Source organism: Chenopodium quinoa, unplaced genomic scaffold (assembly GCF_001683475.1).
Source record: "Chenopodium quinoa cultivar QQ74 unplaced genomic scaffold, ASM168347v1, whole genome shotgun sequence".
Lineage (NCBI taxonomy): Eukaryota > Viridiplantae > Streptophyta > Magnoliopsida > Caryophyllales > Amaranthaceae > Chenopodium > Chenopodium quinoa.
Window position 1 is genome coordinate 3,734,071 of NW_018743920.1, and position 14,076 is coordinate 3,748,146.

The following is a 14,076-nucleotide window of genomic DNA, read 5'->3' on the forward strand; positions in this document are numbered from 1 at the left end:
GAGTACTTTACTAAAACTTTGAAAGGAGTTTAATGTCACAGCTCAAAAGACATTTTCATAAAGCGGTCCTAAGGCAACAAGCTAAGATCATGATATAATATGCGGACATAAAAGTAACTACACTAACATATTCTCACTAGCCTGCCGACACAGTAGACTAATCATTTCACATCATACGGAGTAATAAACTATGGATTAATTAGTCAATAATTAGAACACTAATTATTAGTAACAACACATAACACATGATTAGAAGAGAGAGAAACCCAAGGATCCATAAATTTAGGCACTTTAATATAATGCAAAATATACAAGTTTATTTTTATAATATGATATGAATAACTTATGTATCACTTAAAAATAATCAAATTCTACAGTATTTCTTAAATACAATTTTTTTTTTTATGTAGAATATTTTGGTACCAAACTAACCAAGAACAAATAAAATTACAAACTTGAGTATCTTTTTTATGATCCAAAAGCAAAAGAATAATGATTTTGGTAATTTATATGGGATTTTGATCCCCCATAAATCTATCTCACCAATTTTTAACCCCTCCAAGAAAACAAATTCACAGCACTATAAGTGATAAATTAAATTAACAAAAGAGTAAATTCTATGTCGAAAAAACGAAAAAAATTTCTACAGGAGATGATTCTCAGAGGAATTTTATTCGTCTGAATCATGCTGTACTCGTTAGCAGTAGGCCAGTAGCTTTTGCATCTATGCAGATGCATTTTGATCGCGAAAATTAGATGAACGCGTATGTTATGTGTTTCAGCTCATTTGCTCGCCGATCAAATCCAAGCCCACGAGTAGGAAAGTAACGCCTTGGAATAAGAGGAAGTAGAAATGCACCCCTTGTGCAGATAACAGACTCCTAAGAGCAGCAGTAAGTAGTAAGAAGGCCAATGTAAGCTCTTTCTTGTAGATTTTGTTCGTTTTCTTCTTAGCAGGATTAGGGGTAGCATCCTGATGTTCTTTCAGTTTGGTCAGTTCAGACAGGCCACTATCTGAAGCACCTCGGAACAGTTGGGGTTGGTTCATTGCCTTTGTTTCCCTTTCTTCCATGGCTACTAAGTCTGGTTCTGAGGATCGGCCTGCTTTCTTGGTGACGATCCATTCATATGAACTACCCAATTGGAATAACCCAGAAATCATGGCATTGAACTTGGTTACTGACATTGTGTTCTCGAACAAAAGATATGGAACGATGAAGGGGAATGAACTCGGTGAAGGAAGTATATTAAGCAGTGACATGAAAACAGGTATATAACAGATAACCCAAAGTGGTAGCTCGGCTTCAGGGACAAACATTGTCAAGGGAAGAATGATACAGAACAATGTGAAGGAATAGAATGGCAGGATTAGTTTTCTTAGAAGGAAAAACAGTAGGATGAGGTTCGCTTTCTTCAATGATGATAGCTGCAAATATAATCGAATTACAAAAATCAGAACACTTGAGAACATATTGAGCAAGAACCAAATATAATTAAAATTTGTTAATTATGCGATTGTAACAAGAATTACCTTTGAGCTTATAATAGCTGGAAAACATAATCGAAAGAGTTGCATTGGACCCGAATGCCAACGGTGTTGTTGTTTTCTGTAGGCTTCATAGGACTCCGGAAGTTCACATAGGACCTGAAAATGACACAAATTGTAGGAAAAGTTCATCAAAATCTGCATAATTCCAAATTCTATCTGATATTTTGGCAATAAAGTTTCACTATCAAATTGATCTAATTCAGTACATTTCACACCAATATGATCTGATCAAATAAAACATTGAGCAAAACATACCCTGACGTCGTTAAGGTAGACAAACTTCCATCCATTGAGATGAGCACGGACAGCAATGTCCATGTCCTCAACAGTCGTTCTTTCGAGCCAACCACCGGAGTCCTCCAATGCTTTGATCCTCCAAACTCCGGCAGTTCCATTAAACCCAAAGAAACTAAGGTACACACCATTAACCTGTTGCTCCACTTCAAAGTGAAAGCAAAGGTTAATATACTGAAGGCGTGTTAGTAGGTTCTCATCTTTGTTTACAAAAGTCCACCTTGCTTGAACCAAACCAACTTCTGGTTTACCCTGCAATAAATCAAAACACCAACACGGACGAAATTTTTAGTTTATTTTAACTAATTTACTAACAACCACATGTTAATTAAGCAATTTTCATACAAACTACCTCGAAATGTGGGACAGTTTGTTGCAGGAAATCGGGTTTAGGCTGAAAATCAGCATCAAAGATGGCAACAAATTCATAATCTTTAACATAATCACAGTTCATAGCAGACTTCAGATTACCAGCTTTGTAACCAGTTCGAACCAAACGATGTCGGTAGATAATGTTAACACCCTTTTGACTCCATTTAGAACATTCACTCTTGATCAACCATTGTATACTTTCATCATCAGAATCATCTAAAACTTGAATAAGAATTTTGTCTTTAGGCCAATCTAGTTGACAAACTGCTGAAATTGACTGCTCATATACCTATCAAAACAAAACAGAATAATAACAATTATAATCAATCATTCATAACAATACCAATTATATGATCATACTACAATTCTATAAATATATAAGTTGGGATTATAAATTTATATTATATGATAGTATGATAATGATATATACCTCTTTTTCATTGCACATTGGAATCTGAACAAGAACCATAGGATAAAAAGAGCCAGGATTCTCAGCATCAATTGGCTTAGGTTCACCTTCAACCTTAGGCTTAATCCCTTTTATCTTAATCCAAAAACACCCAAAACACAACACCAGTCTATCAACAGACTGAATCATGAACAAAAGCACACAGAAGTTGGACAAAAACTGGATCAAAGGAGCAATATACTCGACTCGAAAATCGACCCAACCCACATAAACCTGATGAAACAAACCTTGTATCTCGATGGTTCGAGGTATGATCATACTCAAATTACTTGTTTGAAGGTAATACTGCCACCCATTGAAATGTGCAAACATCTCAAATGCCAAGAATGCAAGTGCAGTAATCAGAAAACCCAGAATTATCCTGTACAATAATTTCCCTTTACTAGATTTATCATTCTCCATTTTTACACCTTCACCTAAAATCAACCTCTTTTTAATTGTACTTAATAGTGATAAAACACCATTTCCAACCCAAGCAACACAACCAGCAGCTTTATGAGCCCTAAGAAGTAAAACCCATGTCATTTGTTTTGCATTTTTACCTCTATCTTTTTCAACTGCCCTAAATGCTGTATCTGGGCTTTCTATTTCAAGTAATGAGTAATTTGGATTCTCCATTTTTACTATTACTGGAGTTCCCTTTCTCTCTCCTCCATCTTTGCCCCACCATTTACTCATATCAATACCAGGAACCATAATTTTTTTGGATTTTTGGCGAAAAGTTTTGATTTTTCCTACAATTTAGAAAAAACCCAGAAAACCCCAGATCTTAAAATCAGGAAATTCTCACAAACTAACACCAATTTCAGCCATTAATGTATGTATTATGTGCAAGTAAGTAAGTATATCTTTAAATTTGCACAAATACCCAGAAGATTACACTAGTAGATCCACAACAAACAGAAGCAATATAATGTTGCAGACACAAGAAGAGGCAGGACAGCCAATTGAATTTAGAGAGAGAAAGTGAAGCAAAACAAAAATTAAAAAAAAAAACCAGAAGTTTTTAGAGAGAGAAATTAGGAGAGAGAAAAACAGAGCTACTGGAAAAAAGCTTGAAGAAGGGGGTATAAGAGAGAAGAAGAAGGGCCCCTAACATGGAAATTACTAAAATAGGAGGAAAGTTCTTTGAAGCACTGATTCTCTTCTAGCGTATTAGTGGGGTAATTAAGAAATTAATTATGGGTTATCCTTAAAAAGTAAAATAATTAATAAACTTTACAAACTTATTCTTACCAGAAACAAATTCCCAAAAAAAAAAAGAGATTTTTTCATTTAACCATTGAAGAAGAGAATGAAGGTTATGGATTTCTGTAAATGGTGAAGAAAGAGGAGAGAGAAAAGAAGAGATAACAATAAATATTGCTGTAGTATTTATGCTAGTGGTAACAAACAATTGTATATTATTTGTATTTGAATGGATGATATGGTAAAGTACAAAATAAGCTAGGTAATGTAAGAAGGGAATTTGTGAGTTTCTGGATTTGTAGTTTCATAATTTAATGAAGTTTTTACTTTTACCTGGGTTTTGATAGGGATGAGTGATTTATTGAAAATATTTGGTCAAATGGGTGATGCTAGCAAAAGTAGTTGGTGAATATGGAAAATTTTAACCATTCTCATTACCTATTTTGTATTATCTTATCACTGGTACATTTCTTATTTAAAGTACCTATACATTTGTAAATTTAATCTAAAATATAATTACTCGTAGCATTTTTAACCCGAGAGGCTGATAGGGATGACCGGATGAGTGTTTCTTAAGTTATTGGTTGAATGGGTGATGTTAACAAAAGTAGTTGGTGAAATGAGGAAAAAATTAATTCATCCAGTTATTCATTTTGTATTATTTGATCATTCGTACATCTCTTATTAAATAAAAGTGATCTATTATTTTGAGTATAGTACCGATACACTGTTGCTATAATTCAATTCGTTTTAATTATCCGTTACTCTTAGCACTATGTTTTTACTCTTAGCACTATGTTTTCTTGGTAGGGATGAGTAATTTGTAAATTAGTAGTCAAATGGGTGATGTTAGCAAATAAAAGCAATTGTTGAAAGAAGGCTAGATAATGAAACCCATCTTGACATCCATTTTGTACTACTTGGCCATTCATATATGAAGTATTTCTCATTTAACATGTGTTGTCATTTAGAGTACCGATTTTGGGGATTGCTAAACGCAACCTCTCTTACTAATGTAACACCTCTACCCCTTACTTCTACCGTTCATCAAAATTTCAAACTTAACACACAATTTTACTGGAAAGGGAGTAGTGCTTTATTTATTTGTATACAGTATATTATTTAATAATCCTACGGTCCTACCTATTGTAATGTCTAAACCTAGTACTTTGTATAATCATATTTGTGAGTAATAGAAAATAATCGCAGTAAAAAAATAATTATCGAAAATGATTAAGGTAGAAGATAGTGATAGGACAAAAAGAAGGTAGATTATAAAGGATTTGGAAGACAGCAGAGACAATACTGATACAACTGGGCCTTGAAATTGTCCAAATTTTGGGGTGTCTTTTTCACATGCATGCATGTGTACACAGACTGTATACACTTTCATACGTACCACTCTACATTATAAACGCTTATATTGAGAAAATTGGATATGAATTTTGACAAATTAGGATAATAAAGAATATACGGAGTATATATTGGAAAAGAAAATTATACAGAGTAAAACCGAGTTCATGTTCTCTTTACTATATTTGAACTATACTATTAAATATTTTTATTAAACTGAAATTATTTTACTCAAATTTAATTATTTTTGTTAAATTTTAATTATTATTTTTGTTAATTAAAAAAATATTTGCTTTTACTCATGTTATGCAAGTATTATTTATTTTGTTATATGATATCTTAGAATATCCAATCCGATACTAATTTCGATTCGGATATTTGATTCGAAAAATTTGGATATCAGATACATATATATTCGGAATCAATTTTTGGATTTTCATATATTCAATATCCGAAATATTTCAGATATCTAATAACGGATATCCAATTCAAATATCCAGATTTTAAATATCGAATAACGAATATCCAATTCTATCCAAAAATTGGTGTATTCTTTTGCATTTTCTTAAAAAGAAATCAAAATTAAAAATTAATAAATTATATAATATTTTGAAAATTGGATAATCGGTAATCTAAAACTTTTCGGATCGGATTCAGAAATCGATATCCAAATTTCGGATATTCGATCCGTGCTCACCCTAGCTAATATTGGGAAATCGGATATATATATATATATATATATATATATATATATATATATATATATATATATATGTATATATTAGACAAATTAAGGATAAAAAGGTTATACGAAGTATACTATTGGAAAGTAAAATTATTATAGAGTGACTAAGTCATATTCTCTTTACCGGTTTTGAACTACTCCGTGAAATTATTTTTGTTGAATAGAAATAAATTTAGTGAAATTAAATTATTTTTGTTAGCTTTAATTATATATTTTTATTGATCAAAAACATTTGCTTTTACTTATGTTGTTATATTATATTTAAATTATTCTTGAAGTTAATTACTACTCCGTTTTTTTTACTAATTAAAACTTAGGCCCTGTTTAGTTCACCTTAAAAAAAATAATATTCGGTAAAAATAATTTCAGTTCGATCAGTAAAAATAATTTTAGTTTAGCAAAAATAAGTTCAGTTCAGTAAAATTAATTTCATTTTAGTAAAAATAATTTCAGTTCAATAAAAATCAGTAACGCTAAAGAAGAAATATAATAGAGTATCAGTAAAAATAATTTCAATTCAGTAAAATTAATTTCTGTTTAGTAAAAATAATTTAAGTTCAGCAAAAATAAGGTGAAGTGAACGGGACCTTATTTTTTGTGTTCTTTAATTTATATATGGTAAAGAGGACAATAGGAGAAAACTAAATACATATGTTCCATTTACAATACTCCAGCTTCAAAATTTTGGAAGTATAAAAAATATTTATGTAAAGTTTAACAAAAAGTGACATATCTACTTTAATAAACCGAAATCATGCCCAGGTCAATCCATTTTGATTTAGCATGTATCCAATCCCCATGTCAAAGTATTTATATGTAACTAGATTAGTGCCAGTGCGATGTACGATTGTAATAATCTTTTTCCCATAATTAATTGTTATATACTACAAAAATGAGGCAACTTATGTGGAATAAATAAATGCAACGCATATAGAAAAATAAATTATAAGACAAAAATTATTAAAACTATGATTGAGGAAAAAAAAATTATTGTTGATTAGTTGTGTTGAAAATATTTAAAAGCAGTATACAATATATTACATTAATGATGCATATTATTTCCCAATAAAACTATACAATCTAGTGACTATTTGACTAAAGACTTATTAATAAATGCTTTTTAATAAACATGAAAATATTACTCAAACAACAGAATAAAATCTACAATAAAACTATTAGCACAAGATATATGTAAATATATAAATTACAAATAATATATCACATACAAAGTATAATTGTTAACTTAATCTTACAAAATTTAATTTATACTTCATATTAGAAATATCTTAACTTAAAAAAAAATCAATTCAATTTATACTTCATATTAGAAATATATATCTTAACTTAATCTTACAAAATAACATTACACATACAAAGTATAATTGTTGTCACTCACTCCACTTTTTTAAAGTGTTGCACCGTTTTTTGTTTTCATTTTTATTTAAGCACTACACCTCCTTATATTTGGTAAATTAACTACCATTGAATTAAAGAGTATAAAATATTATTATTGTAGTAAGTTTCTTATTTATTTAAAAACTAATTTATAAATGAATTAATTTTAATAATATACAACTTTACGAAATATTTTTTGGTTAAATTCGTGCATAGCACGGGTACTAATCTAGTATTCCGTCTAAAACATGTACAGGCGGTAATGATAGTAAATTGTACCTAAACCAGCGGCTCACTTTTCTATAATAAAAAAAGAGTGGAATAATATTTTAGGTAAATGTGTATGGAAGAAATAAGAATAAGAAATAAAAAGAAATACATTTTATGTAAAGATAATATATAAGATTTAGAATAATATTATTATAGTTGTATTATACAAATATTCCAAACTTAAAAGATTATTTTCCTAAATAGGGAGGGGGAGTTTTGGAGGGAAAATACAACACTAGGAAGCGTCACTTTCAAGTGTCTATTTTAGTATTATGTTATTGATTGATTAGAATGGAACTCCAAACATATTCATATATAATTTTTGATAATATATATATATATATATAAATATATTTAAATAATTATATATATTCTTATTTAGAAAATTTTCTACTTTCAAAATGCAGGCATATAATTTAAAATCAATCTATACCAAGTAGAATTTTGCATGATTAATTTTTTATTATATAAAGGCGAAAAAAATTTGTCAAAGTCTATCACTATAATCTTGACAATTCATTCAAAAAGAGCAAATAGGAATAGAAGAAGAATTCTATAAGTGCCTTATTAGCAAGCTAACTACTTTAGTTTTTTAAACTTTCTTTTTAATTGAATTTTTAATTAACTTTTAATTTTTGTTTTGAAGGGGTACTTTTTCTTTAATTAAACACTAATTTAGAAAACCACATCAAAGTGTATCCAACTTTAATTTATCTAAATACATTGTTTAAGCACTTGGATAAACCTGTAAACAAGCTTGGTGACTTTCCAACCTCTATAACTGATTGCTTGTTCACAAACGTCATCATGATTCATGACACAAACACAATCTCTTGCGATTTGGGTCATTACCTCGTGGGCATATATATATATATATATATATATAGTGTGTGAACTTTTTGACCTTTCAACACTAGGTGAATTTGCCAATGTGTAGTACACGGATTGTGTAGAGTTTTTTTTTTTTTTTTTAGTTTGAGCAGTGTTCATCCTACACATTAACGTACACTTGGAACTTGGAACTTGGAACTTGGAAGTAATCCTCGGGTATATAAGATAATGGACATCATCATTTTTGTTTTGTAGGTAAAAGAGAAGGCGTTTAATCACACTAAAATCTTTCACAGGTCAATACAACTCGGCTTAATGTATAGGCAAAAAATTAGTGGGCAAAGTCCCTTTTTAATTGTTGATGAGCTAGCATATATAATACAGAGAAATTATATTTCAATATGTAAAAATTATTCACCAACATAAAGGATTTTAAACAATGGCCTTAAACTAAGGCCTTGTTTGTTAAGAGAATCTTGACCAAAAATGAGTTTATTTGACTAAATTATAGAGTTGACTTCATTAATCCACTACTTTAGTTGTTTGGTAAAAAAAAAAAAAAAAGAAGGTTGATCAAATGAGTTAGTTGTGCTCAACCTTTCAAACTTGTCTTAAAGTTGATTATTAAAACTTATGTTAGTATTAGTCTAGTTTACACACCCTGTATTAGTACTTAACTATTTGTCATTTCACATGTTCATGTAATAAAATAAGTACAAGTTATTAGTTAAGTTAACTAGTTACTTTTGTATAGAGTTTAAATAGTCACCAAGTCAAAACATCTAACACGTACAACCATCTATTTAACCCGTCAATGCAACCAGGTAGTCAAAGTTTAGCTTATACTGCAACTAGCTACCCCTAATCACTAAACAGTACCCAAACCAAACTAAAAAATTTACAGAACCAACATACGAGAATAATATTGACCCAACTCAAACCACCATATGGAATTGAATAACATGATATGTCCGAATCAAATGACATGTTAGCTACATTTATTTATAGATAGAAGAGTAGAAAATTAACGAAATGCAAAGTACAAATTGAAAACCTACTACTAAAAATGTAAATAATATGGTGTAGAAGTATACATATTAATGATATTATAATGGAGTAGTAGTGTTGTATACCAAATACTCGGCGTCTCCCCGAGCAATGAGGATCTGGTAACAAAGTGGACCCACCAACAACCCATATGATAGAGATTTGGGTTAGCCAACGAAGCAAATTGTTAAGAGTATAGACCACAAAATCAAATCACAAAAACAGACCATACTACAACCAATAATACTCACTATATTTTATGATATTAGACACGTTGTCATGGTCATATTTTAGGAGTAACGTTATATAAAAACTATATTGTAAAATTATAATATAAAGTATTGGGGATTGAAAAATTAAATGAAGGAGTTTCCCACCGACACCACAATATCACGTTCTCAAATTTGATAAGAAGGCGGCAACCCCAGCAAACGGTAGTTAGTTGCTCTATCTATCTATGTGAATGTGAGTAGTCAGTGTGGTGGGGGCTTTGCTAACCAAAACCCTTTCATATCTTTTCTCCCTATTCATTCAATTCCATGTGGGTGGATCCTTCTTCATCTATTCAGTGTTCTCTTTCTTTAATTCTTTTCTTTATGTCTTACCAGTATATTTTTATTTACGTGTTACAGTTTTACCCTGTAATTATTCGGAAGTAGTAGTTACATTGTACATTATAGTATTATACTGCATGAGCTTGACTCAACTATCTATTAATATCAACTATTTTAGTTGGTAAAATCGTGTAGAGAATTAAATTACGTTTAAATTACATCTTCAGTGTCCTATATATATGTAGCACATACACTGACCCTTACATAATAGTCAAACCAATATCTAAATTTCATATTATTCTTTGTATGGAGTATTACTTAAAAACCTTCATAAACCATTTTTTTTTATACGGAGTATTATTTCAATTTGTATGTGTGACTTTTATTTCCTGATAGAGTGACTGACTAGTGACTATTTTTTTTTTTTTTTGAGGTAAGAGGGGCCCACACAGCCCATCCTATCACAAGAGGAAACTGTGGGTGGGAGTGCCCAGGGGTGTGCTCGATCCCAGGTCGAGACCAAGGAATGTGAGTGTAGCTCCACTGAGCTATTCACTCACTACACGACTAGTGACTACTAGTCACTAGACTATATATTATGGACACTAAATTAACTTATACATTATATAGCCATATAAGTTTCTTTTTCTAGCTTATCAGCCCACCTTTATATGGAGTAATTATTATCAGTGGCAGATGCATGTATATCTTGATTCCACTTGAACATAGGAAAAAAAAATAATAATTTCCCTTATAATTTTTTTTTATTTATTTTTTATTCAATAAAATTGCTTATCTTTGTATCAAATGACCTTATTTAAATTTTTCAAATGCATTTTGACCCGTTACATATTTTTTTTGGATTCACCACTGATTATTATATACTCCTAGAGTGAATGTAAAGAAAAAGGAAGTTGGCCTTAGAAAGAATTAAATGGGCGGAGTACGTGGTCACATATAGCATTTAACTCGTATAGCGGTATAGAGATTATTATTGCGAAAATGACCTTAACAGGATGTTTTTGCATGCTTGACGTTAGAATATATATGTGTGACAACCTAGAGTTAAACATCGAGGTTGAACTTGATCATCAGTATACTTGGCCATTCTTCTTTTGCCTCATTTTGCCCATCATTTATTCATGTGTTTACCATTTTGCCCAGTGGCGGACCCAGGAATTTCCGATTGGTGGGTCACAATCGATAATCAAGTATGTAAAAAAAAAAAAAAAAATCCCGAACAACCAAATAATAGTACTAAAAAATACATCCAAATATTCAAACAGTACAAAATACAACCAAATGTTCATATAATACTACAAAAGACAACTAAATAGTAATGCAAACTTATTACAATAGTTCTCGACGAGTTTTCATGTTTTGATATCGATTCATGATATCTTCCATGCTAACAATAGGCAGCATCCTTTTCCACACTATACTCAAGCCAAGTCCAAGTATCAAACCACTTAGCACAAAAGCGACGATTTTTGCCAAAAATAGAAGTTTGGGGAAATGTAAAGTCTTTGGGCTGACAAGGCTTTCTTTGAATGTAAATTCTTCTCACTAAATCTCTATCATCTTTATGAAATTGACTCATTTTTCTCCTCTTTCCTGGGTCTTGTGGAAGATTAGCAAATTCATGTTCACTTAATCTTTCTCCAAAGATTGGGGCATTAGGAGAACATTGGCCTTGTTCATTTTGAGGGGAATTTTGAGTTGAATAATGAGATGGAGATGAAAGTTGCTCACTTTCTTGAGGTGGAGTTATAGTTTGTTCATTTTGTGTTGGATGTGGAAGAGAAGTTGGAGTAAGATTCTTTTTAGCAAAGAAGCTAGTAATGTTTTGCATTTCATTTGGAGTACGTTTTTTCTTCATTCTGAAATTTGAATAAATATTGAACTAAATCAAGCAATATTCCCCAGAAAAATTATTTGAATAAATATTCAACTAAATGGTCTAAATCAAGCAATTTCACATAATGACATAATCACATAAACATATTACACAAAACACAATTACACAAAACAGATTTCACATAAGTAATAAGTTCAAGAGATTTCAATTACACAAAACACAATTACACAAAACACAATTACACAAAACAGATTTCACAAAAAGAATCAATTGATGATTAGTTGATTACCTACCTTGCTAGGCGGAGGCGAGCAGCGGAGCAGGCGGAGCAGCACTGCAATAGGGCCACGGGCAGTCGGCCAGCACCGCAGCACGGCAGTCGACAGCACTCAAGTCTCAGGCACCGAGGCACGCACTCAGCAAGACAGCAATTCGCCAATTCAGCAGCACAACCAACTACAAATTAACAAATCAACCAAAGTTTAAACCAAAGTTTAATAAAATTAACTAATCAGACTGAATTAATTTGAAGATTAGAAATTAAAAATAAAAATTAGAAATCAACTTACTAGCGAGTAGCGATTTCGAAATGCGATTATGCGACTATGCGAGAAGCCACGAAGAGGACGGAGTCCACGACCACCGACGTCCGACCATCAGGCGAAGAGAACGGTGGCTGCCTGGCTGGGACGAAGCGAAGAGGCGAACTGAAGAATGGAGATGAGGCGAAGTCGCGAAGAGAAGAAGGCTAGGGCTTGAAGTCTTGAACTGAATTCGTGTTTGGTTTTTTTGGGGAAAACTGATTTTTATTTTTATTTTTTTTTAAAATAACTTAAAAAATTTTTTTGGGCCTGGTGTGTCACTTGACCCACCAGGTCTAAGCCCAAGTCCGCCACTGATTTTGCCACATATACTTAGTATAATATACACATTATACACCAAGTATATCTTAAAAATAGTCACGTTTTACATGTATAAAGATAGAGATAGCACAATTATTGTAATGAATACTTTGTGTAATGAGGTTTAAGTTGTAATGATGAGTACATCAAATCGAATAAAAAATATTTAGGTCAGATCATACTTAAATATCTTAGCTTAAATGAATAAAACAAGTTTTAAGTTTCGTGTCTCTTCTTTATTCTAAACAATTTTTAAATGCTTGTTTGGTTTGCCATAAATGAATACGAAAAAGTAAAAATTTCTCGAAAGTTAGAGACTAAGTTGTTGTTTGATTGACAAAATCTAGTAAAAGTAAGTTTAGTTCAAAAAGCGCTATCTAGTGACTTCGCATGCAACGGAAGAAGTTACTTACCAGATCCTTTACTGCTAGAGAATCAAAACTTTTAGTTAGAATATCTTCTTCAATTTATGTAATCAACTTCCTTAAACCCAAGTCAATGATCGAAGTACATTGTTAGTGTGTCTGCATCTTATTATCCTCCCCTAACATTATTATTCAATTGCAGTCTTATGATATATGCAATGCAACTAATGCAAGGCGACAAGGTTAATTAACATAAGCTAATTAATGATTGAGCACACTAATTATAATTACAAACATTAATTAGTAAAGGTGGGCTTGCTAAGCTAGTCAAGTAAATTAATGGAAATTTTTTTATAAAAAATAAATAAATGATTGCCAACAAAAGAGTTTTGTAGAAAAAGTGAAAAGAATAAAGAGTGACACCCATGATTAGGGCAGCCTTAAGGGTGAACAAAAAAATAGTTCACAATGAGTGAACAAGTGAATGGGTGGCTTAATGGTGATCTCTATAATTGTTCATAGTGAATGGTTGTGGGATCGATTGCTGCTGCAAGCATTTGGACCAAATTTATGGATTGTGAGCCCCACCCATTTTTATTTTTTTTTTCAGGAAAAAAAATAGAAAGCAGCGGCTGGGAGCGCGCCACTTGGCCCAGCCGCTGCTTGACACGTGTCACTGTTTTAAATAAATCCGTTGTAATTTTGCAACGGATATATTTTACAAAACACAAATAAAAAAAAAATAAATTACCAACGGCTCTATTTTTTCCCCCTCTATAAATAGACACCCATATTGCTATACTTTCTTCAACTTTGAAAATCCATTTCTTTCTACTATATTTTTCTCTTCAAAAATCCCCTCTATAATTACCAATATTATTATT

General features: G+C 31.2%; 1 protein-coding gene across 1 annotated transcript; it reads right to left on the reverse strand.

The window, feature by feature from the left end:
• Positions 1-357: 357 nt before the first annotated feature.
• Positions 358-4,022, reverse strand: LOC110687992 (probable xyloglucan glycosyltransferase 5). The gene is made up of 5 exons (XM_021864653.1): positions 2,646-4,022; positions 2,196-2,504; positions 1,805-2,095; positions 1,532-1,645; positions 358-1,426 (listed from the first exon to the last, which is right to left on the reverse strand). The coding sequence occupies exons 1-5, from the start codon at positions 3,378-3,380 to the stop codon at positions 779-781; spliced, it is 2,097 nt and encodes a 698-aa protein (XP_021720345.1). The 5' UTR covers positions 3,381-4,022; the 3' UTR covers positions 358-778.
• Positions 4,023-14,076: the final 10,054 nt, after the last annotated feature.

Coding starts and splice junctions, on each gene's coding strand:
- LOC110687992 (XM_021864653.1), bottom strand. CDS start 3,380: ATGGTTCCTGGTATTGATATGAGTAAATGGTGGGGCAAAGATGGAGGA. Junction 1,646..1,804: donor TCTACCTTAACGACGTCAGG/GTATGTTTTGCT, acceptor TGTCATTTTCAG/GTCCTATGTGAACTTCCGGA. Junction 1,427..1,531: donor CAGCTATTATAAGCTCAAAG/GTAATTCTTGTT, acceptor TTATATTTGCAG/CTATCATCATTGAAGAAAGC.